Source organism: Biomphalaria glabrata, chromosome 12 (genome assembly GCF_947242115.1).
Source record: "Biomphalaria glabrata chromosome 12, xgBioGlab47.1, whole genome shotgun sequence".
Taxonomy (NCBI): Eukaryota; Metazoa; Mollusca; class Gastropoda; family Planorbidae; genus Biomphalaria; species Biomphalaria glabrata.
Window position 1 is genome coordinate 25385083 of NC_074722.1, and position 27439 is coordinate 25412521.

General features: G+C 38.4%; 1 protein-coding gene across 1 annotated transcript in view; it reads right to left on the reverse strand.

The window, feature by feature from the left end:
• The window catches only part of LOC106059062 (tyramine beta-hydroxylase-like), a 54818-nt gene extending 32865 nt beyond the window's left edge, over positions 1–21953 (reverse strand). Inside the window, exons 1-6 of the mRNA XM_056005858.1 lie at positions 21802–21953; positions 18235–18424; positions 17767–17899; positions 16594–16728; positions 14234–14419; positions 13274–13437 (exon numbers count right to left, since the gene is read on the reverse strand). Coding sequence (XP_055861833.1) covers positions 13274–13437; positions 14234–14419; positions 16594–16728; positions 17767–17899; positions 18235–18424; positions 21802–21812 — 819 coding nt within the window. The 5' untranslated portion in view covers positions 21813–21953. The remainder of the gene's footprint in view (positions 1–13273; positions 13438–14233; positions 14420–16593; positions 16729–17766; positions 17900–18234; positions 18425–21801) is intronic.
• Positions 21954–27439: the final 5486 nt, after the last annotated feature.

Sequence of the window (27439 nt, forward strand, 5' to 3'; positions counted from 1 at the left end):
ATACCGCAGTTAGTAGCTATTTAATTGCCGCTAACGAGTCTACTGACACATCTGATACCACAGTTAGTAGCTATTTAATTGCCGCTATCGAGTCTACTGACATATCTGATACCACAGTTAGTAGCTATTTAATTGCCGCTAACGAGTCTACTGACACATCTGATACCACAGTTAGTAGCTATTTAATTGCCGCTATCGAGTCTACTGACATATCTGATACCGCAGTTAGTAGCTATTTAATTGCCGCTAACGAGTCTACTGACACATCTGATACCACAGTTAGTAGCTATTTAATTGCCGCTAACGAGTCTACTGACACATCTGATACCACAGTTAGTAGCTATTTAATTGCCGCTAACGAGTCTACTGACACATCTGATACCACAGTTAGTAGCTATTTAATTGCCGCTAACGAGTCTACTGACACATCTGATACCACAGTTAGTAGCTATTTAATTGCCGCTATCGAGTCTACTGACATATCTGATACCACAGTTAGTAGCTATTTAATTGCCGCTAACGAGTCTACTGACACATCTGATACCACAGTTAGTAGCTATTTAATTGCCGCTATCGAGTCTACTGACATATCTGATACCGCAGTTAGTAGCTATTTAATTGCCGCTATCGAGTCTACTGACATATCTGATACCGCAGTTAGTAGCTATTTAATTGCCGCTATCGAGTCTACTGACATATCTAATTTCACAGTTAGTAGCTATTTAATTGCCGCTATCGAGTCTACTGACATATCTGATACCGCAGTTAGTAGCTATTTAATTGCCGCTATCGAGTCTACTGACATATCTGATACCGCAGTTAGTAGCTATTTAATTGCCGCTATCGAGTCTACTGACATATCTGATACCGCAGTTAGTAGCTATTTAATTGCCGCTATCGAGTCTACTGACATATCTGATACCGCAGTTAGTAGCTATTTAATTGCCGCTATCGAGTCTACTGACATATCTGATACCACAGTTAGTAGCTATTTAATTGCCGCTATCGAGTCTACTGACATATCTGATACCGCAGTTAGTAGCTATTTAATTGCCGCTATCGAGTCTACTGACACATCTGATACCACAGTTAGTAGCTATTTAATTGCCGCTATCGAGTCTACTGACATATCTGATACCGCAGTTAGTAGCTATTTAATTGCCGCTAACGAGTCTACTGACACATCTGATACCACAGTTAGTAGCTATTTAATTGCCGCTATCGAGTCTACTGACACATCTGATACCACAGTTAGTAGCTATTTAATTGCCGCTATCGAGTCTACTGACATATCTGGTACCGCAGTTAGTAGCTATTTAATTGCCGCTAACGAGTCTACTGACACATCTGATACCACAGTTAGTAGCTATTTAATTGCCGCTATCGAGTCTACTGACACATCTGATACCACAGTTAGTAGCTATTTAATTGCCGCTATCGAGTCTACTGACACATCTGATACCACAGTTAGTAGCTATTTAATTGCCGCTAACGAGTCTACTGGCATATCTGATACCACAGTTAGTAGCTATTTAATTGCCGCTAACGAGTCTACTGACATATCTGATACCGCAGTTAGTAGCTATTTAATTGCCGCTAACGAGTCTACTGACATATCTGATACCGCAGTTAGTAGCTATTTAATTGCCGCTAACGAGTCTACGGACATATCTGATACCACAGTTAGTAGCTATTTAATTGCCGCTAACGAGTCTACTGACATATCTGATACCGCAGTTAGTAGCTATTTAATTGCCGCTAACGAGTCTACTGACATATCTGATACCACAGTTAGTAGCTATTTAATTGCCGCTAACGAGTCTACTGACATATCTGATACCGCAGTTAGTAGCTATTTAATTGCCGCTAACGAGTCTACTGACATATCTGATACCGCAGTTAGTAGCTATTTAATTGCCGCTAACGAGTCTACTGACATATCTGATACCGCAGTTAGTAGCTATTTAATTGCCGCTAACGAGTCTACTGACATATCTGATACCGCAGTTAGTAGCTATTTAATTGCCGCTAACGAGTCTACTGACATATCTGATACCGCAGTTAGTAGCTATTTAATTGCCGCTAACGAGTCTACTGACATATCTGATACCGCAGTTAGTAGCTATTTAATTGCCGCTAACGAGTCTACTGACATATCTGATACCGCAGTTAGTAGCTATTTAATTGCCGCTAACGAGTCTACTGACATATCTGATACCGCAGTTAGTAGCTATTTAATTGCCGCTAACGAGTCTACGGACATATCTGATACCACAGTTAGTAGCTATTTAATTGCCGCTAACGAGTCTACTGACATATCTGATACCGCAGTTAGTAGCTATTTAATTGCCGCTAACGAGTCTACTGACATATCTGATACCACAGTTAGTAGCTATTTAATTGCCGCTAACGAGTCTACTGACATATCTGATACCGCAGTTAGTAGCTATTTAATTGCCGCTAACGAGTCTACTGACATATCTGATACCGCAGTTAGTAGCTATTTAATTGCCGCTAACGAGTCTACTGACATATCTGATACCGAAGTTAGTAGCTATTTAATTGCCGCTAACGAGTCTACTGACATATCTGATACCGCAGTTAGTAGCTATTTAATTGCCGCTAACGAGTCTACTGACATATCTGATACCGCAGTTAGTAGCTATTTAATTGCCGCTAACGAGTCTACTGACATATCTGATACCGCAGTTAGTAGCTATTTAATTGCCGCTAACGAGTCTACTGACATATCTGATACCGCAGTTAGTAGCTATTTAATTGCCGCTAACGAGTCTACTGACATATCTGATACCGCAGTTAGTAGCTATTTAATTGCCGCTAACGAGTCTACTGACATATCTGATACCGCAGTTAGTAGCTATTTAATTGCCGCTAACGAGTCTACTGACATATCTGATACCGCAGTTAGTAGCTATTTAATTGCCGCTAACGAGTCTACTGACATATCTGATACCGCAGTTAGTAGCTATTTAATTGCCGCTAACGAGTCTACTGACATATCTGATACCGCAGTTAGTAGCTATTTAATTGCCGCTAACGAGTCTACTGACATATCTGATACCGCAGTTAGTAGCTATTTAATTGCCGCTAACGAGTCTACTGACATATCTGATACCGCAGTTAGTAGCTATTTAATTGCCGCTAACGAGTCTACTGACATATCTGATACCGCAGTTAGTAGCTATTTAATTGCCGCTAACGAGTCTACTGACATATCTGATACCGCAGTTAGTAGCTATTTAATTGCCGCTAACGAGTCTACTGACATATCTGATACCGCAGTTAGTAGCTATTTAATTGCCGCTAACGAGTCTACTGACATATCTGATACCGCAGTTAGTAGCTATTTAATTGCCGCTAACGAGTCTACTGACATATCTGATACCACAGTTAGTAGCTATTTAATTGCCGCTAACGAGTCTACTGACATATCTGATACCGCAGTTAGTAGCTATTTAATTGCCGCTAACGAGTCTACTGACATATCTGATACCACAGTTAGTAGCTATTTAATTGCCGCTAACGAGTCTACTGACATATCTGATACCACAGTTAGTAGCTATTTAATTGCCGCTAACGAGTCTACGGACATATCTGATACCGCAGTTAGTAGCTATTTAATTGCCGCTAACGAGTCTACTGACATATCTGATACCGCAGTTAGTAGCTATTTAATTGCCGCTAACGAGTCTACTGACATATCTGATACCGCAGTTAGTAGCTATTTAATTGCCGCTAACGAGTCTACTGACATATCTGATACCGCAGTTAGTAGCTATTTAATTGCCGCTAACGAGTCTACTGACATATCTGATACCGCAGTTAGTAGCTATTTAATTGCCGCTAACGAGTCTACTGACATATCTGATACCGCAGTTAGTAGCTATTTAATTGCCGCTAATGAGTCTACTGACACATCTGATACCACAGTTAGTAGCTATTTAATTGCCGCTAACGAGTCTACTGACATATCTGATACCGCAGTTAGTAGCTATTTAATTGCCGCTAACGAGTCTACTGACACATCTGATACCACAGTTAGTAGCTATTTAATTGCCGCTATCGAGTCTACTGACACATCTGATACCACAGTTAGTAGCTATTTAATTGCCGCTATCGAGTCTACTGACATATCTGATACCGCAGTTAGTAGCTATTTAATTGCCGCTAACGAGTCTACTGACACATCTGATACCACAGTTAGTAGCTATTTAATTGCCGCTATCGAGTCTACTGACACATCTGATACCACAGTTAGTAGCTATTTAATTGCCGCTATCGAGTCTACTGACACATCTGATACCACAGTTAGTAGCTATTTAATTGCCGCTAACGAGTCTACTGGCATATCTGATACCACAGTTAGTAGCTATTTAATTGCCGCTAACGAGTCTACTGACATATCTGATACCGCAGTTAGTAGCTATTTAATTGCCGCTAACGAGTCTACTGACATATCTGATACCGCAGTTAGTAGCTATTTAATTGCCGCTAACGAGTCTACGGACATATCTGATACCACAGTTAGTAGCTATTTAATTGCCGCTAACGAGTCTACTGACATATCTGATACCGCAGTTAGTAGCTATTTAATTGCCGCTAACGAGTCTACTGACATATCTGATACCACAGTTAGTAGCTATTTAATTGCCGCTAACGAGTCTACTGACATATCTGATACCGCAGTTAGTAGCTATTTAATTGCCGCTAACGAGTCTACTGACATATCTGATACCGCAGTTAGTAGCTATTTAATTGCCGCTCACGAGTCTACTGACATATCTGATACCGCAGTTAGTAGCTATTTAATTGCCGCTAACGAGTCTACTGACATATCTGATACCGCAGTTAGTAGCTATTTAATTGCCGCTAACGAGTCTACTGACATATCTGATACCGCAGTTAGTAGCTATTTAATTGCCGCTAACGAGTCTACTGACATATCTGATACCGCAGTTAGTAGCTATTTAATTGCCGCTAACGAGTCTACTGACATATCTGATACCGCAGTTAGTAGCTATTTAATTGCCGCTAACGAGTCTACTGACATATCTGATACCGCAGTTAGTAGCTATTTAATTGCCGCTAACGAGTCTACGGACATATCTGATACCACAGTTAGTAGCTATTTAATTGCCGCTAACGAGTCTACTGACATATCTGATACCGCAGTTAGTAGCTATTTAATTGCCGCTAACGAGTCTACTGACATATCTGATACCACAGTTAGTAGCTATTTAATTGCCGCTAACGAGTCTACTGACATATCTGATACCGCAGTTAGTAGCTATTTAATTGCCGCTAACGAGTCTACTGACATATCTGATACCGCAGTTAGTAGCTATTTAATTGCCGCTAACGAGTCTACTGACATATCTGATACCGCAGTTAGTAGCTATTTAATTGCCGCTAACGAGTCTACTGACATATCTGATACCGCAGTTAGTAGCTATTTAATTGCCGCTAACGAGTCTACTGACATATCTGATACCGCAGTTAGTAGCTATTTAATTGCCGCTAACGAGTCTACTGACATATCTGATACCGCAGTTAGTAGCTATTTAATTGCCGCTAACGAGTCTACTGACATATCTGATACCGCAGTTAGTAGCTATTTAATTGCCGCTAACGAGTCTACTGACATATCTGATACCGCAGTTAGTAGCTATTTAATTGCCGCTAACGAGTCTACTGACATATCTGATACCGCAGTTAGTAGCTATTTAATTGCCGCTAACGAGTCTACTGACATATCTGATACCGCAGTTAGTAGCTATTTAATTGCCGCTAACGAGTCTACTGACATATCTGATACCGCAGTTAGTAGCTATTTAATTGCCGCTAACGAGTCTACTGACATATCTGATACCGCAGTTAGTAGCTATTTAATTGCCGCTAACGAGTCTACTGACATATCTGATACCGCAGTTAGTAGCTATTTAATTGCCGCTAACGAGTCTACTGACATATCTGATACCGCAGTTAGTAGCTATTTAATTGCCGCTAACGAGTCTACTGACATATCTGATACCGCAGTTAGTAGCTATTTAATTGCCGCTAACGAGTCTACTGACATATCTGATACCGCAGTTAGTAGCTATTTAATTGCCGCTAATGAGTCTACTGACATATCTGATACCGCAGTTAGTAGCTATTTAATTGCCGCTAACGAGTCTACTGACATATCTGATACCACAGTTAGTAGCTATTTAATTGCCGCTAACGAGTCTACTGACATATCTGATACCACAGTTAGTAGCTATTTAATTGCCGCTAACGAGTCTACTGACATATCTGATACCACAGTTAGTAGCTATTTAATTGCCGCTAACGAGTCTTCTGACATATCTGATACCACAGTTAGTAGCTATTTAATTGCCGCTAACGAGTCTACTGACATATCTGATACCGCAGTTAGTAGCTATTTAATTGCCGCTAACGAGTCTACTGACATATCTGATACCGCAGTTAGTAGCTATTTAATTGCCGCTAACGAGTCTACTGACATATCTGATACCGCAGTTAGTAGCTATTTAATTGCCGCTAACGAGTCTACTGACATATCTGATACCGCAGTTAGTAGCTATTTAATTGCCGCTAACGAGTCTACTGACATATCTGATACCGCAGTTAGTAGCTATTTAATTGCCGCTAATGAGTCTACTGACATATCTGATACCGCAGTTAGTAGCTATTTAATTGCCGCTAACGAGTCTACTGACATATCTGATACCACAGTTAGTAGCTATTTAATTGCCGCTAACGAGTCTACTGACATATCTGATACCACAGTTAGTAGCTATTTAATTGCCGCTAACGAGTCTACTGACATATCTGATACCACAGTTAGTAGCTATTTAATTGCCGCTAACGAGTCTACTGACATATCTGATACCACAGTTAGTAGCTATTTAATTGCCGCTAACGAGTCTACTGACATATCTGATACCACAGTTAGTAGCTATTTAATTGCCGCTAACGAGTCTACTGACATATCTGATACCACAGTTAGTAGCTATTTAATTGCCGCTAACGAGTCTACTGACATATCTGATACCACAGTTAGTAGCTATTTAATTGCCGCTAATGAGTCTACTGACATATCTGATACCACAGTTAGTAGCTATTTAATTGCCGCTAACGAGTCTACTGACATATCTGATACCACAGTTAGTAGCTATTTAATTGCCGCTAATGAGTCTACTGACATATCTGATACCACAGTTAGTAGCTATTTAATTGCCGCTAACGAGTCTACTGACACATCTGATACCACAGTTAGTAGCTATTTAATTGCCGCTAATGAGTCTACTGACATATCTGATACCACAGTTAGTAGCTATTTAATTGCCGCTAACGAGTCTACTGACATATCTGATACCACAGTTAGTAGCTATTTAATTGCCGCTAATGAGTCTACTGACATATCTGATACCACAGTTAGTAGCTATTTAATTGCCGCTAACGAGTCTACTGACATATCTGATACCGCAGTTAGTAGCTATTTAATTGCCGCTAATGAGTCTACTGACATATCTGATACCACAGTTAGTAGCTATTTAATTGCCGCTAACGAGTCTACTGACATATCTGATACCACAGTTAGTAGCTATTTAATTGCCGCTAACGAGTCTACTGACATATCTGATACCACAGTTAGTAGCTATTTAATTGCCGCTAACGAGTCTACTGACATATCTGATACCACAGTTAGTAGCTATTTAATTGCCGCTAACGAGTCTACTGACATATCTGATACCGCAGTTAGTAGCTATTTAATTGCCGCTAACGAGTCTACTGACACATCTGATACCGCAGTTAGTAGCTATTTAATTGCCGCTAACGAGTCTACTGACATATCTGATACCACAGTTAGTAGCTATTTAATTGCCGCTATCGAGTCTACTGACATATCTGATACCACAGTTAGTAGCTATTTAATTGCCGCTAACGAGTCTACTGACATATCTGATACCACAGTTAGTAGCTATTTAATTGCCGCTAACGAGTCTACTGACATATCTGATACCACAGTTAGTAGCTATTTAATTGCCGCTAACGAGTCTACTGACATATCTGATACCACAGTTAGTAGCTATTTAATTGCCGCTAACGAGTCTACTGACATATCTGATACCACAGTTAGTAGCTATTTAATTGCCGCTAACGAGTCTACTGACACATCTGATACCGCAGTTAGTAGCTATTTAATTGCCGCTAACGAGTCTACTGACATATCTGATACCACAGTTAGTAGCTATTTAATTGCCGCTATCGAGTCTACTGACATATCTGATACCACAGTTAGTAGCTATTTAATTGCCGCTAACGAGTCTACTGACACATCTGATACCGCAGTTAGTAGCTATTTAATTGCCGCTAACGAGTCTACTGACATATCTGATACCACAGTTAGTAGCTATTTAATTGCCGCTATCGAGTCTACTGACATATCTGATACCACAGTTAGTAGCTATTTAATTGCCGCTAACGAGTCTACTGACATATCTGATACCACAGTTAGTAGCTATTTAATTGCCGCTATCGAGTCTACTGACATATCTGATACCGCAGTTAGTAGCTATTTAATTGCCGCTAACGAGTCTACTGACACATCTCAAGCTTGGAACCATCACAGTCTGTGTTCAGTGGCGTAGCTGGAGAGGGGGGAGAATTTGAAAATCCCCCCGGCCCTGACTTGAGGGGGGGGGGCTGCCAAATGAGTGGGTTTTTTTACATTAAAAAGAGGTTAAGCCCCCCGGGCCCCCAAACGATGGAAAATTCCTAGCTACGCCCCTGTCTGTGTTCCAACTATCTGTCTCATCTATGAAGCTGGGTATATAAAAAATGGTTTATGATAAACTTTTCATGAATTAATGCAAGTAGCCCTACTAGATTCACGGGACCATATATAAAAATAATTTAAAGTCATTTTTTTTTTTTTTTTTTTACAAAGCTTGGTCGAGAGGCTAAGTACACTTGAATTTGGCTTGGGTACCTATGAAGGGGGCGGCTCGAGGTTCTGCACCCGACTCGAGCAGAGTTGTGTTTACTGAGCGCCTAAAGGCCACACGGAAAACCTTCTCCCCGATACCCCCCCCCCCAGCTGGTCCACAAATGAGATTGGACCATAGCGCTCTGAGCATGCTATAAGCATGAATATAGCTATATTATATATAAGAGCTATAATTTAATATATATTAACTCACTTTGTCTGTCTGTCTGGTAAAAATTGTGTACACGTTATTTCTCCCACACCCACTATACATTGATAGACAAGAAACGAATCATTAAAAAAAAAAAGTAACCAATTAGATAATTAATTACTGGTAATTCATTATTTTGTGTAATAGTAACAAGGGAAACTAATACTTATGTATTCACAGATATTGCTACATTTGTTGGGATTAGTCCCCTTAAATAATTGTTAACGCTATTTCTCCCTCACGCATTCTCCGATCAAGTTGATACTTTGAACAAGTATTTATTGTACTTAACAAAACATGGATCAATAAACAAAAATAATCAATTAGTCAATTATTTATTGGTAATAAATTATTTTGTGTGATATTGAATAAGGGAAACAGATTGTACATTATTGGTAGATATCGTTTAAGGTCGGAGTTCTTCCCCTTTGGATACGTTTTTTTTTAAAGGATTGTTTTATATTTTGCTTGTTTGTTCTTTTAGCACTTTTTTTTTTACCACTTTTTCGTTTTGTTAGCACTTTTCTTTCCTTTTGCATATTTTTTCTTACTTTTAGCACTTTACCATGAAAGCTCTGAGCATGATATTTTGAAATGGAGTTAGGCCCCGCATATGACACTCAGGGTCCGGCGATTTTGTTAAAGCCGCCTCTGCTTTCTCAAAGCAGAGTTCTTCCTCCTTGTTCGCGAACAGGCTCGCCTATAAAAGTTGACATCAGTAAAACCTTGTTCTGTTTAACAACTTTCGCTTTCAGCGTTAGTTCAGAAATGAAGGTTATTACAGCCTAGAGCAGCCCCTACTTGCAATAGGGGCTTAAGCTCGGGCCCATCATGACGACAGTTCCAAGTGCAAGCCACACGACCAGGCAGCCCTCCTACAATGTTGGGCAGAGGTGTTGGGATGTGTTAAGTCACTGACTCGAAATTTTTTTTCTGTTTACATGTTAAGAAATTTAAAAAAAAATACTTGAAAAAAAAACACAAAGATTATCTAAAGAGAACAAATCTACATTTACAACCACAACTCTCAGTACTGTGAACATTTTTTCCATTTTTGATATAAAACAATCTAATTAACTAATTGGTTAATTATTTCATTAATTCATGTTTTGCTAGGAGCGACAAATGATTGTGCAAAGTTTCAACTTGATCCGAAAATGGGAAGTGGAAGAGATAACGTCTTACAAATGTGTAGCAGACAGACAGTCAGAGTGAGTTGTAGCAGACAGACAGGCAGAGTGAGTTGTAGCACACAGACAGGCAGAGTGAGTTGTAGCAGACAGACAGGCAGAGTGAGTTGTAGCAGACAGACAGGCAGAGTGAGTTGTAGCAGACAGACAGACAGAGTGAGTTGTAGCAGACAGACAGGCAGAGTGAGTTGTAGCAGACAGACAGGCAGAGTGAGTTGTAGCAGACAGAAAGGCAGAGTAAGTTGTAGCAGACAGACAGGCAGAGTGAGTTGTAGCAGACAGACAGGCAGAGTAAGTTGTAGCAGACAGACAGGCAGAGTAAGTTGTAGTAGACAGACAGGCAGAGTGAGTTGTAGCAGACAGACAGGCAGAGTGAGTTGTAGCAGACAGACAGGCAGAGTGAGTTGTAGCAGACAGACAGGCAGAGTGAGTTGTAGCAGACAGACAGGCAGAGTGAGTTGTAGCAGACAGACAGGCAGAGTGAGTTGTAGCAGACAGACAGGCAGAGTGAGTTGTAGCAGACAGACAGACAGGCAGAGTGAGTTGTAGCAGACAGACAGGCAGAGTGAGTTGTAGCAGACAGACAGACAGGCAGAGTGAGTTGTAGCAGACAGACAGGCAGAGTGAGTTGTAGCAGACAGACAGGCAGAGTGAGTTGTAGCAGACAGACAGGCAGAGTGAGTTGTAGCAGACAGACAGGCAGAGTGAGTTGTAGCAGACAGACAGGCAGAGTGAGTTGTAGCAGACAGACAGGCAGAGTGAGTTGTAGCAGACAGACAGGCAGAGTAAGTTGTAGCACACAGACAGGCAGAGTGAGTTGTAGCAGACAGACAGGCAGAGTGAGTTGTAGCAGACAGACAGGCAGAGTGAGTTGTAGCAGACAGACAGACAGAGTGAGTTGTAGCAGACAGACAGGCAGAGTGAGTTGTAGCAGACAGACAGGCAGAGTGAGTTGTAGCAGACAGACAGGCAGAGTGAGTTGTAGCAGACAGACAGGCAGAGTGAGTTGTAGCAGACAGACATGCAGAGTGAGTTGTAGCAGACAGACAGGCAGAGTGAGTTGTAGCAGACAGACAGACAGGCAGAGTGAGTTGTAGCAGACAGACAGGCAGAGTGAATTGTAGCAGACAGACAGACAGGCAGAGTGAGTTGTAGCAGACAGACAGGCAGAGTGAGTTGTAGCAGACAGACAGACAGGCAGAGTGAGTTGTAGCAGACAGACAGGCAGAGTGAGTTGTAGCAGACAGACAGGCAGAGTGAGTTGTAGCAGACAGACAGACAGAGTGAGTTGTAGCAGACAGACAGGCAGAGTGAGTTGTAGCAGACAGACAGGCAGAGTGAGTTGTAGCAGACAGACAAGCAGAATGAGTTTTAGCAGACAGACAGGCAGAGTGAGTTGTAGCAGACAGACAGGCAGAGTGAGTTGTAGCAGACAGACAGGCAGAGTGAGTTGTAGCAGACAGACAGGCAGAGTGAGTTGTAGCAGACAGACAGACAGGCAGAGTGAGTTGTAGCAGACAGACAGGCAGAGTGAGTTGTAGCAGACAGACAGGCAGAGTGAGTTGTAGCAGACAGACAGGCAGAGTGAGTTGTAGCAGAAGAACAGGCAGAGTGAGTTGTAGCAGACAGACAGACAGAGTGAGTTTTAGCAGACAGACAGGCAGAGTGAGTTGTAGCAGACAGACAGACAGGCAGAGTGTGTTGTAGCAGACAGACAGGCAGAGTGAGTTGTAGCAGACAGACAGACAGAGTGAGTAGTAGCAGACAGACAGGCAGAGTGAGTTGTAGCAGACAGACAGACAGAGTGAGTTTTAGCAGACAGACAGGCAGAGTGAGTTGTAGCAGACAGACAGGCAGAGTGAGTTGTAGCAGACAGACAGACAGAGTGAGTTGTAGCAGACAGACAGGCAGAGTGAGTTGTAGCAGACAGACAGACAGAGTGAGTTGTAGCAGACAGACAGGCAGAGTGAGTTGTAGCAGACAGACAGACAGAGTGAGTTTTAGCAGACAGACAGGCAGAGTGAGTTGTAGCAGACAGACAGGCAGAGTGAGTTGTAGCAGACAGACAGGCAGAGTGAGTTGTAGCAGACAGACAGACAGAGTGAGTTGTAACAGTCAGACAGGCAGAGTGAGTTGTAGCAGACAGACAGGCAGAGTGAGTTGTAGCAGACAGACAGGCAGGCAGAGTGAGTTGTAGCAGACAGACAGGCAGGCAGAGGGAGTTGTAGCAGACAGACAGGCAAAGTGAGTTGTAGCAGACAGACAGGCAAAGTGAGTTGTAGCAGACAGACAGACAGAGTGAGTTGTAACAGTTAGACAGACAGAGTGAGTTGTAGCAGTCAGACAGACAGAGTGAGTTGTAACAGACAGACAGACAGAGTGAGTTGTAGCAGACAAACAGACAGGCAGAGTGAGTTGTAGCAGACAGACAGACAGGCAGAGTGAGTTGTAGCAGACAGACAGACAGAGTGAGTTGTAGCAGACAGACAGACAGGCAGAGTGAGTTGTAGCAGAAAGACAGACAGAGTGAGTTGTAACAGTCAGACAGGCAGAGTGAGTTGTAGCAGACAGACAGGCAGAGTGAGTTGTAGCAGACAGACAGGCAGAGTGAGTTGTAGCAGACAGACAGGCAGAGTGAGTTGTAGCAGACAGACAGGCAGAGTGAGTTGTACAGAAGATTGAAGAAAATATTACAGAATAACTTTCAATCATTTGTTCTATTGTTTTTCTGCTATTTCCAACTACCGTCCAACCTCAGTTTAATTCTCTCCTCCTTCAAACATTTTGTTAGACCTGCTACCAAACAGGAATTCAGAACACTTTTCAAAATAGTTTTAACACTTATACAGTGCTCACCTGAATGGCAACTTTTTTATAACCGTTTAGACCAATTCTCACACCAGCCTTGGGGTGGGAACAATCTCCAGAGAGTCCAACTGTCCAGACACTCAGAAAATCTTGGCACGAAGCGCCAGCGGACATCCCACATTCGTAAGGACCATTGACCATTGCTTCGCTATCTTCACAATGTGGAAAACACAAGAAAACATTATATAAGCAAAACATTCTTTTAAAAACAACAAAGTTATCTAAGGAGAAGAACTCCACATTTTAATACATATATCTCAATACCTTAAAATTATTTTTCATTCTTCAATATGAAATAAAATTATTTAATTACCACTATTCAATATTTTTTTTATACATGTTTTCTTAGAAATAATAATTGTGTACAGTTTTCAACTTGATCCTAGACTAGGAAGTGGGAGAAATAACGTGTTCAAAATGTGTACCAGACAGACAGAGTGAGTAGATATAATTTAAAAAAATAAGACTTAAATTACTTCCCAAACCGGTCACAACCCGGTCTAGTAAAATGTAATGGTCTCTTTTCAGACCGAGTGATCCTTGGAGCAGGTGATGTTAAGTTAATCTGTTTCTACAACGTAATGAGGGTGTCCTATGGACAGCAAACGACCAACTTTATGTGCTTTCTCCAATTAATTTCTGATAGCCCGTGGAATTAAAACAACAACTAAAGTTCAAGATCTTCACAGCTACTCGAACGTGAGACCTTTCGGTTCGAAAGCCAAGCGCTAACCAATAGGTCAGCACGCCTTAATTCTTGAACGCCAACATTAGGACGACTAAGTCGACTATTCGGGATTTTATTTTTTTGGTTTTGTGTTTTTTTTTTGTTTTGTAAATAAAAAAATAAAAAACAGGTTCGGCTTAAATTCCTTGTCTCCTACTGCATGCCAAACTGAGTTTAAAAAAAGTTACAACATTGAAAGTCGGCCTCAACAAACATTTCACCTTCGCATCCATACAGCACCATGTGGTGCAGGATCTCCCTTGTGTTGATGATGGGTTCAACAGCCACCATGTGATTGTCCAACGTCTGAAGCATCGTCTGCAAGTCAAACATCTGGCACATGTAGGTGGTGGCCTTGGCTGGCACTCTGGTGTTGTAGTCCACTCTTAAGTCTAAACTTCTGACACCTAAAGAAAACATTATTTGACAGAGCAAAAAAAAAATTAAATACAATAATATAAAAAAAACACAAGATTACAAAGGAGGCCCTCATGGAATTGTTTTGATAGTTTAAAGTAATAAAATTTAAAAAATCACGGGGCAGTAAAATAATAATAATGATAAAATGAAATTAATTTTTCTTTTTAAAAGTTTAAATCTTTCAACATGAATTTTTAAAAGGCATGAGTACTTTTTCAATTACTAATTGTTTAAAAAGTTCCCCTTACAGACCTAGTGATCTATAGGGCAGATGATGTAAAGGTCATCTTTTTTCTATTGCCCACGGTTAACGAGGGTGTCATGTGGCCAGAACAACGACCAACCGGCTTTACGTTTCCCTAACTAATGTCAAGTACCCATTAGAGCTGGGTGAACTCATTTTCAACCACTATCGGATCCAGGGGGGGGGGGGCAGAAGGGGCGATCGCCCCCCCCCCCACACAAACACACTCGGCCGAACCCACCCCCAAAGGGGGGGCGGACAAATTTTAGTATAGAATTCACATAATTTGTATACGAATTTATTACGTATGTTAACAATATATACTATTAAATAAGAACAATCTGGTATAAACTTTGTCACATGTAAATTATGAGTGAGTCTGGTGGAATGTACACTTTGGTTTCTTATAGTTATAATGTTTTTTTGTTTGGTGTAATGCACAAATTGTAAGACATTTTCCATACGGACAATAAAGATTATTATTATTATTATTATTATTAATTATTTATATTTCAACCTATTTGTAGATTATTTCGCCCACCCCCTCTAGTATGTTGGCAGATTTTGGTGGGGTCCGGAGGGGGTGATGGCATACTTTGCAAACAAAATGTGTTAAATATATTTATAATATAAGCTACGTATTAATATGTGAACCCATTTGTATATTATATCGCACCACACTCTAATCTCAAATGTTATCATTAGTAAATATAAAATGAAAAAAGGGTTGTAACAGGTGGGAGGGGCGATACAAGCAATCGCCTTCCCCCCATCGGATAAACCAATACTTTTTCTTTTTGTATTATATTTATGAAATTATTATAAACAATTTTAAAAAATCTGCCACTAATATGCTATAAATTAAATACTTATATCGAGTCGCCCCACCCCCTATTCTTTAATGCCCGATGCAATCATTAGCGGAAATTATAAAAAGGAACGAGGATTAATCGTTTTCACTCTACCGCCCCTCCCCTTTCCAGTCGAAAACATGACGTTTTAAAACAGAATAGTCAAATATGGCGACAGAGTTTATGTAATTTCACATGGATTTATCATAATTATTTTAAGAAAGACTTTGCTTTGGAAAAGTTAGAATTCATACCAAATTTTTCAGCATAAGAGTCACGATTGAGATGAGTTCTAAACCCAAATAGGTTTATACTAGTCGCCTTTTTCCAACCTTACAAACAACATGTATCACTTACAAATGAGCATTTGTTTTTAAATATTATTTAACGAATAATTATTTTTTTGGCGGCGATCCTTAATAGCCTTAATCTAAATATGTGGGGTATCTTATCTTTTCAAGGAACAAATCGGTTTTATTTGCAATGTATTAAGGGCCTGTAAATTCATATTAGAATATTATTCAAGTAAAACATTATTCAAAAGATCCTTTTTAATAGGATGAATAATGAGCTTTAGGTCAGGAGAATGCGTTACTGCAGTGAAGAATGCAAGAAAACGCCTTTAGCGTCTAGGCTTTGCCCCGAGCCCCGCTGATGGATAACAAGCTGTTGATGTCAGGAGAATGCGTTTCTGCAATGAAGAATGCAAGAAAATGCTTTTGGCGTTGGGGCTTTGCCCGAACCCCACTGATGAATAATGAGCTGTAGATGTCACGAGAACGCGATATATTCTATCCTGACAAAATATTTTTATTTATTTCTTCTATCGTAGACCTATTTGCATTTTTAAAAATGATCTCTTCAACTCCAATGTTGTTGTTTTGGTATCCTGTCAGATTTCTGTGACGCCTTTGTGCTAACAATATAACACCCACCGTCCCTTAATAAGCTTGTTAAATTATGATAGAAATAAAGATGATAGATAATAAACTTTTCCACTGACGAAGGAGTCAGGAAATAATAACACTATATAGCAAATATATTAATAAATTAAAACATCCATTACCCGATTCATTTTTGGCTGGGCAAATAAATTCTCCAGCTTTGCACACAGCATTAATCCAGTCTCCTTGTGTCTTGTATAGTGAATGGGTTACATTTTTATGAAGACATATTTGAGAATCCCATGGGTCACAGATACCTGAAAATAATATTCAATGGGTTACATGTTTGTAAGGATATGCGGTAGATTTTTATCGGTCGCAAATATTTTAAAAGTATAGATGACTGAGAAGTTTTCTTCCTCTACATTAGAGAGACTAGAAGATCGTTGGTGCATGAAATGTTTTATTTTACGAGCATAGTTTAATATTAAGCCTGCCAGGGCCGAATTTTAATTTGTAACAAAAATAAAAGCAAGTTTCTTATTCCATATGCGAGGAAAATTTGTACAAGAACTTCTTCCCTAGAGCCATTGTAGAATGGAACGGTTGTCTGAATCAGCCAAGAAAACCCCAAAAATTAACAGAATTTAAAGATACGCGTAGGATGTAGAAAGAACGTTTGATATATTCACTAGAAGAAGATTGCACGGTGGCTGTGAAGGAAGCACATCGGACTGTCGATCACGACCTAGAACCTGCCATCAGTTATCCCCCCTGCTGTCCTGCAGAGTGTTTCTACACTAGACATCTGATAAGACGTCTGAAACTTACAAGACAAATAGGTCAACCCTTAGCACGTTTACACTGATAGCATGTATTATACTGTTGTTTTTTGTTCAAATTGTTAAACCTGCGCCAATGTTAAACAGCACCAAAAAGTCAAACATCAACACGTAAACACTGTAAACACTCCACAAATGTTTTTCTCCAGTTAGTTGACTTGTAAAATGTTTTACATGTTTCGGGTGTACCTTCAGAGTTGAAGATAATTTACTTCCTAGTCCAAACCTCCCGCAGGACGACGGGAGAGGGGAGCGGGCAGGGTTTAAACCCTGGACCATCGATAACTCTGAACGACAGTCCAGCGCGCAAGCCGCACGACCAGGCAGCCATATACTACTTCTATTTGATTTGTCTGTCAAAATATGGGAATGAAAGACATTTTGGTCATGGCGTAACGTGAACTGTGTGAGTGCCTTATGAAGTGACAAACATGAAGAGCTGGGAATAGAAAACGGTGTGCTAGGAACTTAGAAATAAAATAATTAAAACTTTGAAACCTTACAAAGTCCTACCTGGATGAGTAATACCGTAGCTCTGTGTCGGGATGCTGTTTTCTTTCCAAAGACAATAAGGATCACCTAACTCCTCACCGTTGGTACGGCCGTCCCCATCAGAGTCTTTACGACATAAGCTCTGAGTCCAAACCTAGAGATAAGATTTTAATGGATTTATTTGACCTGGGAGTTCAAGTCTAGATGTCACTTCAGCCGAGACCAATCGTCATAGAACACTGACCTGCAACTTCCAACCATTGACCAGTGGAGACCAGTAGCTTATTGCCAAGAAAGAGGCTTAACACATTAAGACAGTATTTCTCAAACTATGTTTCGCGAAACACTAGTATTCCCGAGGCATGAATAGGTTTTCCTCGAACTATTGGCCTACATCCCTACATGTGAATTATTGCAAAAAAAAATTGATTCTATTAAAACATCATTTTTATTACTTTGACTAGACTAGATCTACTAAACTTTACTTACATGGCCTTCATTATCAAAATCGTTGCCGAATGCATTCCGAGGTCCAGTTCCAGCGTCAATGAAGTGACCGACACCCTCCCACAAGGTGTTAGCTTTGCAAGGGTGGGGCACCAAGTTTCCGTTAGGGATTTTAGTCTTATAGCTTCTGAAGGCCGAGGCACAATAGAACAGCAGCACTACTAATAGTCTTCTATAGGGGGAGAAAAGACATACACATTATAGAAGACCTTCATTAATGTTAGTTGCTTTTAAAAATCTTTTCTACACATTCATTTTTTCAAATGTTTATTATTGTAAATGTAGACTCTATGTATTTATATTTTTTTTAATTTGATTTATTTCTTTGTATCTTTGAAGGTGACTGCGTAACTAGACAGGAGGATCCTAGCTATGGGATTAAGATACTACAGAAAGATCCTAGCTATGGGATTAAGATACTACAGAAAGATCCTAGCTATGGGATTAAGATACTACAGAAAGATCCTAGCTATGGGATTTAGATACTACAGAAAGATCCTAGTTATCACACAAAGGACCGCATTATAAACGATACATTTGGACAGACATCTAAATATTTTAATCTAGCATACATCACATTATTACCAAAAAAAAAAAAAAACAACTTAAGACCAATTTCCCTTTTAAACACCAACTATAAACTACTGACAGAAATGATTTTTTAAAGAGTTATAACCCTTATAACTCATCTGATTGGACAAGTCCAGTAATAAAGTAAGCCCGACAAAACTATAGAAAAACTGAACCACCTCTTACCATGAGAAAGCCTTTGACAGAATTGATCATAGCTACTGATTTAAAATACAAGACATAGACAAGACGTTGACAAATAGTTAAGCTGGTCTACACCGAGGCCACAAACCAACTTTTAATAAATCAGACACTTAGCAGTAGGATTCCCATTAGAAGATCTGTTAGGCAAGGCTCCCCCTTATCCCCCCTTTTATACACCCATGGCCTAGAACCCTGTTAGAGAATATTAGGTTACACTAAGAAATTTTAGGAATAAAATCCCCGGTCCAACGCCCATAATAAAAATTAAAGACTATGCTGATAATACCACCCTTTTCCCCACCTCAGAAAATATATAGCTAAAATTATAGAGAAATTTACATTATTTGTGAGGGCGAGAGGGTCCAAAATAAATATAAATAGATTCTCCATTATGGCACTTGGTAGGTGGGACCCCCCCCCCCCCCAACATCCCCTTTAACCTTGAAATAGAAAAATAAATAAAAATATGGGGCATCGTGTGGACCAGAAACCCAGCACACTACTGCAAAAAAAAGTGACTGGAGATTCAGGCCCACACAAAGAATGTGATTAAAGTTTTTCAATATAAGGCGACATCCATATTTGGGAGAGCTATATTCATAGACATATATATATATAGACTGGACGATAAAGTAAAAATTATTATGGGAAACATTTGGGAAAAGATAAGTTTGTATGAGTTATACAGCAGTTATGAGAAGTGTAAAATTAAAAGTAATTATAGTTGTTGTTTTTTTTCAGCCATAACCTATATAATTGATAGAACCCCTTCTGTATTATTATATCTCTAATCGTGCCTACCAAATCTATTAAATTTACATAATTAAAATAATTATAAATAGTTTTAAATACTAGATTTAGATCTAGTCTATATAAATACTATAGTAAAAAAAATACTAGGCCTACTTACTACTAGTACTATACTACTATACTATAAACTATAATTGTAATCTGTATAGTCTAGTCTATAGTTAGTTACAGTTAGTATATAAATAGTCTAGGACTAGATTGTCACTAGATCTATGATCTATACTTATACTAGATCTAGTCTGCATGCATAGATGATAGACTGACTAGTTTAATAGTTAGTAGTAAAAAGTATGAAAAGTATTAGACCTAGTTATTACAAATATTAGTCATATTTTTTAGATTTAGATCTATCAATATTAAATTAGTGACAGTCACAGTTCACAGTCACAGTGATACTGAATTATTCTGACTTACTGAAACTGAAAGTTACTGTGTATAATATTCAATTTTTTTTCAACCTTTAGAATTTATCCTTGGCCTATCGTACTACGAACATTAGAGCACGTTCTGTTCATTTTCTTTGACTTTTTTTGACTAAAAACTAATTCTAACAATTTGAATCGATAAGACGACCGCCATACATTAATAAAGAAGCCATATGTCAACAAACATAGATCCACATCACAAACCTATATATATTTGACTATGTCTATGATTATGAAACAAAGGCATAGGCCTAATATTGGGAATATGGCAGTTTTGTACTTTTCAAAACTAAAGATCATAATTATATATTGGCTGAAATGTTAGTCCTAGAATTTATAGCTCAATTGCCGCCATTTTTTTTTTCACATAGATATAGTACATAAAACAGATTTGACTTCCCCCAAATAAAAATAGCTTAATACTTCCAGTCTATATTTATTTATGCCTATGGCTATATTATAAAGAACTTGGTCATCCCGAAGATAATCTACTTAGCAAATATAGTGGAACCACCTCCCAATTTCATACACAACATTAACACTGTTATCAGAAATTTCATTTAAAAAACACAATAAATAACATAAAACACTCATACAAGTTGAAAGAGAAAAAGGGGTGGGGGGTAGGTTAATAAGTGTTTCAAATTTCGAAGAAGGAAATCAAAATTTGACATATCTAGGGAAAAAATAAAAGAAACAAAATATAGATGTGTGTGTATGTATGTATATGTATGTATGTGTCCGAAACCCAAAGCAATGGAGACAAAGAAAAAAATGTGACTAAGATGTTAAAATGTTTAAATATCATTTCATGTACAATTTTTATTACTTTGTTGTTCTACCCAATAATCTATTGTTAACATTTTCACTGTATATATCCTAAGTACTCTTTAAAATAAAATTATGTGTCATTTTATAAACCTAATTGGTTTATTCTCTGTATACTTTTGTAGCTCTAACAGACCCCAGAGAGTTCCTGATGATATAGGATGGAGGTCCTTTGTCTTGGGCTCTTGAGAGGAAAAATTTTTGCAAAAAAATAAAAAAAAAAAAAAAAAAAAAAACAATTTAACATTATTTCGTTTTGAAATTTCATGATTTTTTTTTTGCTCCAAATTATTTTAAAATGACACAATCATCCTCTTCTGAAACGTATGCTGCAGTCTACTCCACGGTCATACGGTGTTGGAATATATCTGTTTAAAAATAATTTCTTCATAAGAATTTGTTTTATATAATTTCGTTTGTATTAGTATTAATATAAAATAATTTGATAACTGTTTTTAAATAAAATTTATTTTTAAAACAAGGCATGAACCCCCCCCCCAAAAAAAAAAAAAAGAGGTGAAAGAAACAGTCAAAAAGAGGCAAGAAAAAGAAAAGAGGCCCAGGGCCCAAGGATTCTTATGATGAAAAAGCTAAAAATGAATAGCACACAATGCTGATGTTCGTATATAAAAAAAGTGGGGAAAAGTTAATAGCACCTGGCAAAAGTTGGTGTGTTTTTTCAATGCAATAGCGTTAAATGCATTCCAGTTACCTGTATATCATTGTCCTCCTTGGTTACAGTTGAGCTAAGATCAGATCGGAACTCCTATGAAAATATGCTTCACTGGCTTTTGTTCCTGCTTCGAACACACCGAGGCTGATCTTTTATATGTGTTCAAAAGTGAATCTGGTCATGTGATAGTCTCATTGAAAGAGGAGACATGTTGTAAGGAGTGGCGTGGGACTACTGGAATACATTGAAAATTCAGTGGGGAGAGGGTTAGAAAATAAAAGGTAGTCTAAAGAGTAAAGCTACAAATAGTTCATTTGATTCACAGCATGAGACTGAAATATCCCTTTACATTTCCATACTATAAAGTCCTCTCTTTAGTTTGATTGTAAATGAGCAAGTAAAATATTTAAAACAATGTATTTTAAAATAAAAAAAAAAGACAACTCCTCCTTTATGAAGCTGATGACTGTAGTAAAAGCGATTACTTTAATCTTAATAACTAATGAATGATAGTTTTTTTTTTAATTGAACATTTTTTACCCAGTCCCAATATAATACCACCCACCCACGGGAAAATATCCTGATCCAGCCATGGCGTCATTAAAAGACAGTGGTCTAGACTAGAAAACTGGATCTACATATAAAGGTACATAAATTTCTAGTTTGGTGATAAGCATACAGATACAAACTTACAAAAGTTTTCCTTGTGTGGCCAATCAGTTAGTAATTCTATTCCCAAAGACAAACATAAACTGTCAATTTTTATTTTTTTAAGAAAATCGTTAGAATCGTTTTCGACATCCGTGTCCATATTCCAGAGGTTTTGTTTTGTTTTGTTTTGTTTGTTCCCATGGAGAATTTGCAACGAATATTCACATTTGACTAGAGTAACACCTTTAGTAAAATCACTAAATTTAGAAAGCCTTCAGGATAGAAGACTCAAAAGTAAAGTAGCAATGATACAAAAAACACTGAACCATAATCTTAAAATACAAAAACAAAATTTAATTAAATACTCAGAAAGACACAAAGATAAAGGCACATTCCTCATTCCATATACAATATACAATAATAAAATACCTAGGTGTTATAATAAATGAAAAACTGTCATGGAATCCACATATTGATGAAACTACAAAAAAATCAAACAAAGCATTAGGATTTATTAAAAGAAATTTCTATAAATCAAATAAGAACATAAAACTAAAATGTTATTTAACCTTGGTTAGGCCAATAATAGAATATGCATCCGTTTTATGTATTATTGCTACTTTACTTTTGAGCCTTCTGTCCTGAAGGCTTTCTAAATTTAGTGATTTTACTAAAGGTGTTACTCTAGTCAAGTGTGAATATTCGTTTGTTATGAATCTCACTGCTCTATTTTGTGTCTTTCCAGTTTCTTAATGTTATCTTGAAATGAGGGGTCCCAAACAGAGGATGCATATTCTATTATTGGCCTAACCAAGGTTAAATAACATTTTAGTTTTATGTTCTTATTTGATTTATAGAAATTTCTTTTAATAAACCCTAATGCTTTGTTTGATTTTTTGATAGCTTCGTCAATATGGGGATTCCATGACAGTTTTTCATTTATTATAACACCTAGGTATTTTGTATTTTTAGTCTATGTTACTGGTTTACCATGAATAAGATACGAGGAATTAATTTGTTTTAGTTTTTTTGTTACTCTTAATAACTAGCATTTTTACTAGGTGGAAAGACATGCTCCAATTTGATTCCCATTTGTGTAGTTCATCTAATTCTCTTTGTAAAATTTCTGTATCTTGTGTTGTTTTTATTGTTCTATGTATTATGCAATCGTTCTCGAATAATCTAACTTTTGTTCCTGAAGTAAAATAATTCGGTAAATCGTTTATGTAAATTAAAAATAGTAGTGGACCTAAGACTGTTCCTTAAGGTACGCCTGAGTATACTGTTGATTGATGTTGATTTAGAGCCATTTATGATTACAGTTTGTTCTCTCCCTATCAGAAAATCTTTAATCCACTGATGCAGTGGACCATCAATGCCTATTAGTGGAGTACTATAAAGTGTACTAGATCTATACATTCGCATTACCAGGATTTATTTACGGGAAGAATGGGGGAGGGGGGAGGATACAAAAAATGTTCCATTGTTCATAAATTTTTAAGAGAAAACCAATATGTTGCACAGAGGAGGTATTGCCTTTTTTTTTAAAGTATTTTTTAATGAATTTCTTTTCTTTATTCCATTTCGGAAATAAGTAGCAGTAATACCAAAATGATCATATCATCCTCTGGCTTGCTTTTTTTTGGGGTCTCGTCTTGTGATCGCAAATCGTTGCATACTTACCTCATGTGAGATCATAGACTTGGCCCTAATTCTATTGCCTAATGTTTACTTTGTCAGATCACCCGGTGACTGCGCTGTGCTTGTTGACTGAGAGAGACTGTGGACTTTTGTTGAGCTAAAAGTTTTCTATTCAGCTGCTGAACTAAGAAAAAAAAATGTATTTGCGTTTGTATAATACATTACGGGCATTGCTCATGTAGAGAGGGAATCAATGTTCTCTATACTTACCAATATCTAGATCGAGATATGTAACTTTGCTAACCACCAACCCTATCAGAGAATATCGTTTATTTGTACAGGACAGGAATAATCGTGTTTTTTTTCAGTATCGTCTGCAAGATACGAGATAGAAATTTAGAAGATACGAGATAGAAATTCAGAAGATACGAGATAGAAATTTAGAAGAAACGAGATAGAAATTTAGAAGATATGAGATAGAAATTTAGAAGATACGAGATAGAAATGTAGAAGATACGAGATAGAAATTTAGAAGATACGAGATAATAGGTCATAGACCTATAGGGGTCTATATTAGGGGTGCACCGGATAGTACTTTTTGATATTTGGCCGGAGCCGAATATTGCCAAATAGTAAAAAAATTATATTCAGCCGAAGCCGGGGCCGGAGTCGAATACCTAAGTGTCTTGTAAATAACTTGCGTTGCGGAACATTTTAAGAAACTGTTAAATAGCATACCTATATTGGTTGGTATTAATTTTATTTTCCTTTTTTCTACAAAATAATTAGTTACTGGCTTACTGGGCTATGAAATCTCGCGGTTTGTGTCACTCGTTAAGTTGTGTGATCTTTAGTCCAGCTTACTTATTGAGATTTATATCCAAGTAATTCGGCACACGTGTAAAGGTGTGGCCTCTAGTCTAGCCACGTGATTCAGATTTTTCTCCAATAAGCAAACTCTTTGTCAGGTTACCCATGTAGATGTGTGGCTTGAAGTCCAGCCCCTAATTAGGAATTTTTACTAAGTAAACAAACCTAGTTCCCTCGTGTGACCTCTAGAGAGTGCTTACGTCCATCGTATCTGACTTGTGGTCACCTATCAATCAATGAACTCAATGTGACGGACTAAACAAATAATAGGGGTGGGAGTTGTTTATCTATACCTCTGGAAATATACCTGGTTACCCTTGAGGAGGTGTGCCTCTTGTAGTCCAGCCCCTTAATAAAGATTTAGTAAACAAGCTCAGTTCTCTCAAAAGGTATGACCTCTAGAGAGTGTCGATACGCTAACATTAAACATAAGTCCATCGTATTTAACTTGTGGTCTGTCTATCAATGAACTCAATGTTATGGACTAAACAAATAAAAAGGGGGGTGGGAGTTCATCTCTACCTCTGGAGATATACCTGCACAGCTAAACAGACGTCTGGACAGCGTGACGTAGTCAAGGAATATAACATGTTAACATGCTAACTAACCTACTCAAAGGTCAAGACAAATTGAAAAAATGTGCCAGCCATTGCTGCTCTGTATGTAAAGCGCATTTATGATGTAAAGTTTCATTTCTATTCATATTAACACGCCTTGACTTTATAATAAACGATGTTTGGTGCACATTCATAAAGGCTCTATTTTTAAGCACATTACTTTATTTTAATATAAATATTAATACATTCTACAACAGACATTAATGGAACGAGGTCCACTTTATGCCTATTAAATAGGTGTACTTTTTACTATCCGGCCAACTTTCCAGTAGTGATATTCGACTGGAGCCGAATATCGTCGAATAGTGATAAAAATGCCGAATATTCGGCAGAAGCCGGAGCCGGAGCAACTATCCTATGCACCCCTAGTCTATATAGACCACTTTGGAAATCACTGCTCTAATGGACCGTCCTGTATAGCGGCCCTTCTGGTGTAAGGTGGTACAGTGTGCTGTTCTGGTGTGAGGTGGTACAGTGTGCTGTTCTGGTGTGAGGTGGTACAGTGTGCTGTTCTGGTGTGAGGTGGTACAGTGTGCTGTTCTGGTGTAAGGTGGTACAGTGTGCTGTTCTGGTGTGAGGTGGTACAGTGTGCTGTTCTGGTGTGAGGTGGTACAGTGTGCTGTTCTGGTGTGAGGTGGTACAGTGTGCTGTTCTGGTGTGAGGTGGTACAGTGTGCTGTTCTGGTGTAAGGTGGTACAGTGTGCTGTTCTGGTGTAAGGTGGTACAGTGTGCTGTTCTGGTGTAAGGTGGTACAGTGTGCTGTTCTGGTGTAAGGTGGTACAGTGTGCTGTTCTGGTGTAAGGTGGTACAGTGTGCTGTTCTGGTGTAAGGTGGTACAGTGTGCTGTTCTGGTGTGAGGTGGTACAGTGTGCTGTTCTGGTGTAAGGTGGTACAGTGTGCTGTTTCCCTCTGGTTTCCCTCTAGAACAGACTAGAGTAGGGGGATTCAAGTAACAGAATACATCTAATGGTGACCTCTAGAACAGACTAGAGTAGGGGGATTCAAGTAACAGAATACATCTAATGGTGACCTCTAGAACAGACTAGAGTAGGGGGATTCAAGTAACAGAATACATCTAATGGTGACCTCTAGAACCTTTCAGAAAGCAAAGCTCTTCAAGTTGAGAGGTAGGTGAAGAGGTAAATTCCTGGCGTTTGGGAGAAAGTCTGCCCACTTGTCATAACACTCATTATTTTTTTTTTGTTTATTTTGCTTCGACCATTTGATGTCCACTCTGATATTGAGCCTGGTTACAAAGTGAATTAGCTCTTGACTGCCAACCAGCCATTTGTAAGCCAAAGTAATATCTAACAATGTGCTGGTCACGTAACACTCTTGTAATATATTGTAATAACTGAAGGGAGGCAAATTCAACGAGACACATCGATGTTTATTTACAGGACATCACAAATACATGTAGAACAGGGGTGGGCAAATTACGCCCGTGGGCCACATGCGGCACGCCGAAGTGTTTTATGCGGCCCGCCGACGCCTAAAGAAATCAGGTGTTCCCACACATTACACATATAAAGATTCAAATATATTTAAATAAATAATTGTAAATATGTATAGATCTAGAAATTATTGAAACTTTTGATTCTTATCACTTATCATGAAGAGGCTAAAGAAACATTGTCTTAAAACGTCATTCTAAAAAGTTTGAAGTAAACGAAGATTATTCTTAATGGCAATATTTCGAAACATTCAGTCAAAGACAAACACAAGCCAGTATTTATTCAATTCTATCAAAAACTGTGGTGAAAGTGTTGGGTCGGCATGTACAAGATGGCAAGTGTAACAACTAATGGAGATCCTGTTTTGACTAAGAAAAACAGGTTTTTTAATAAAATAAAGCATTGAATATCAAATATATTGTTGGAATTGATTTCTCAATGATC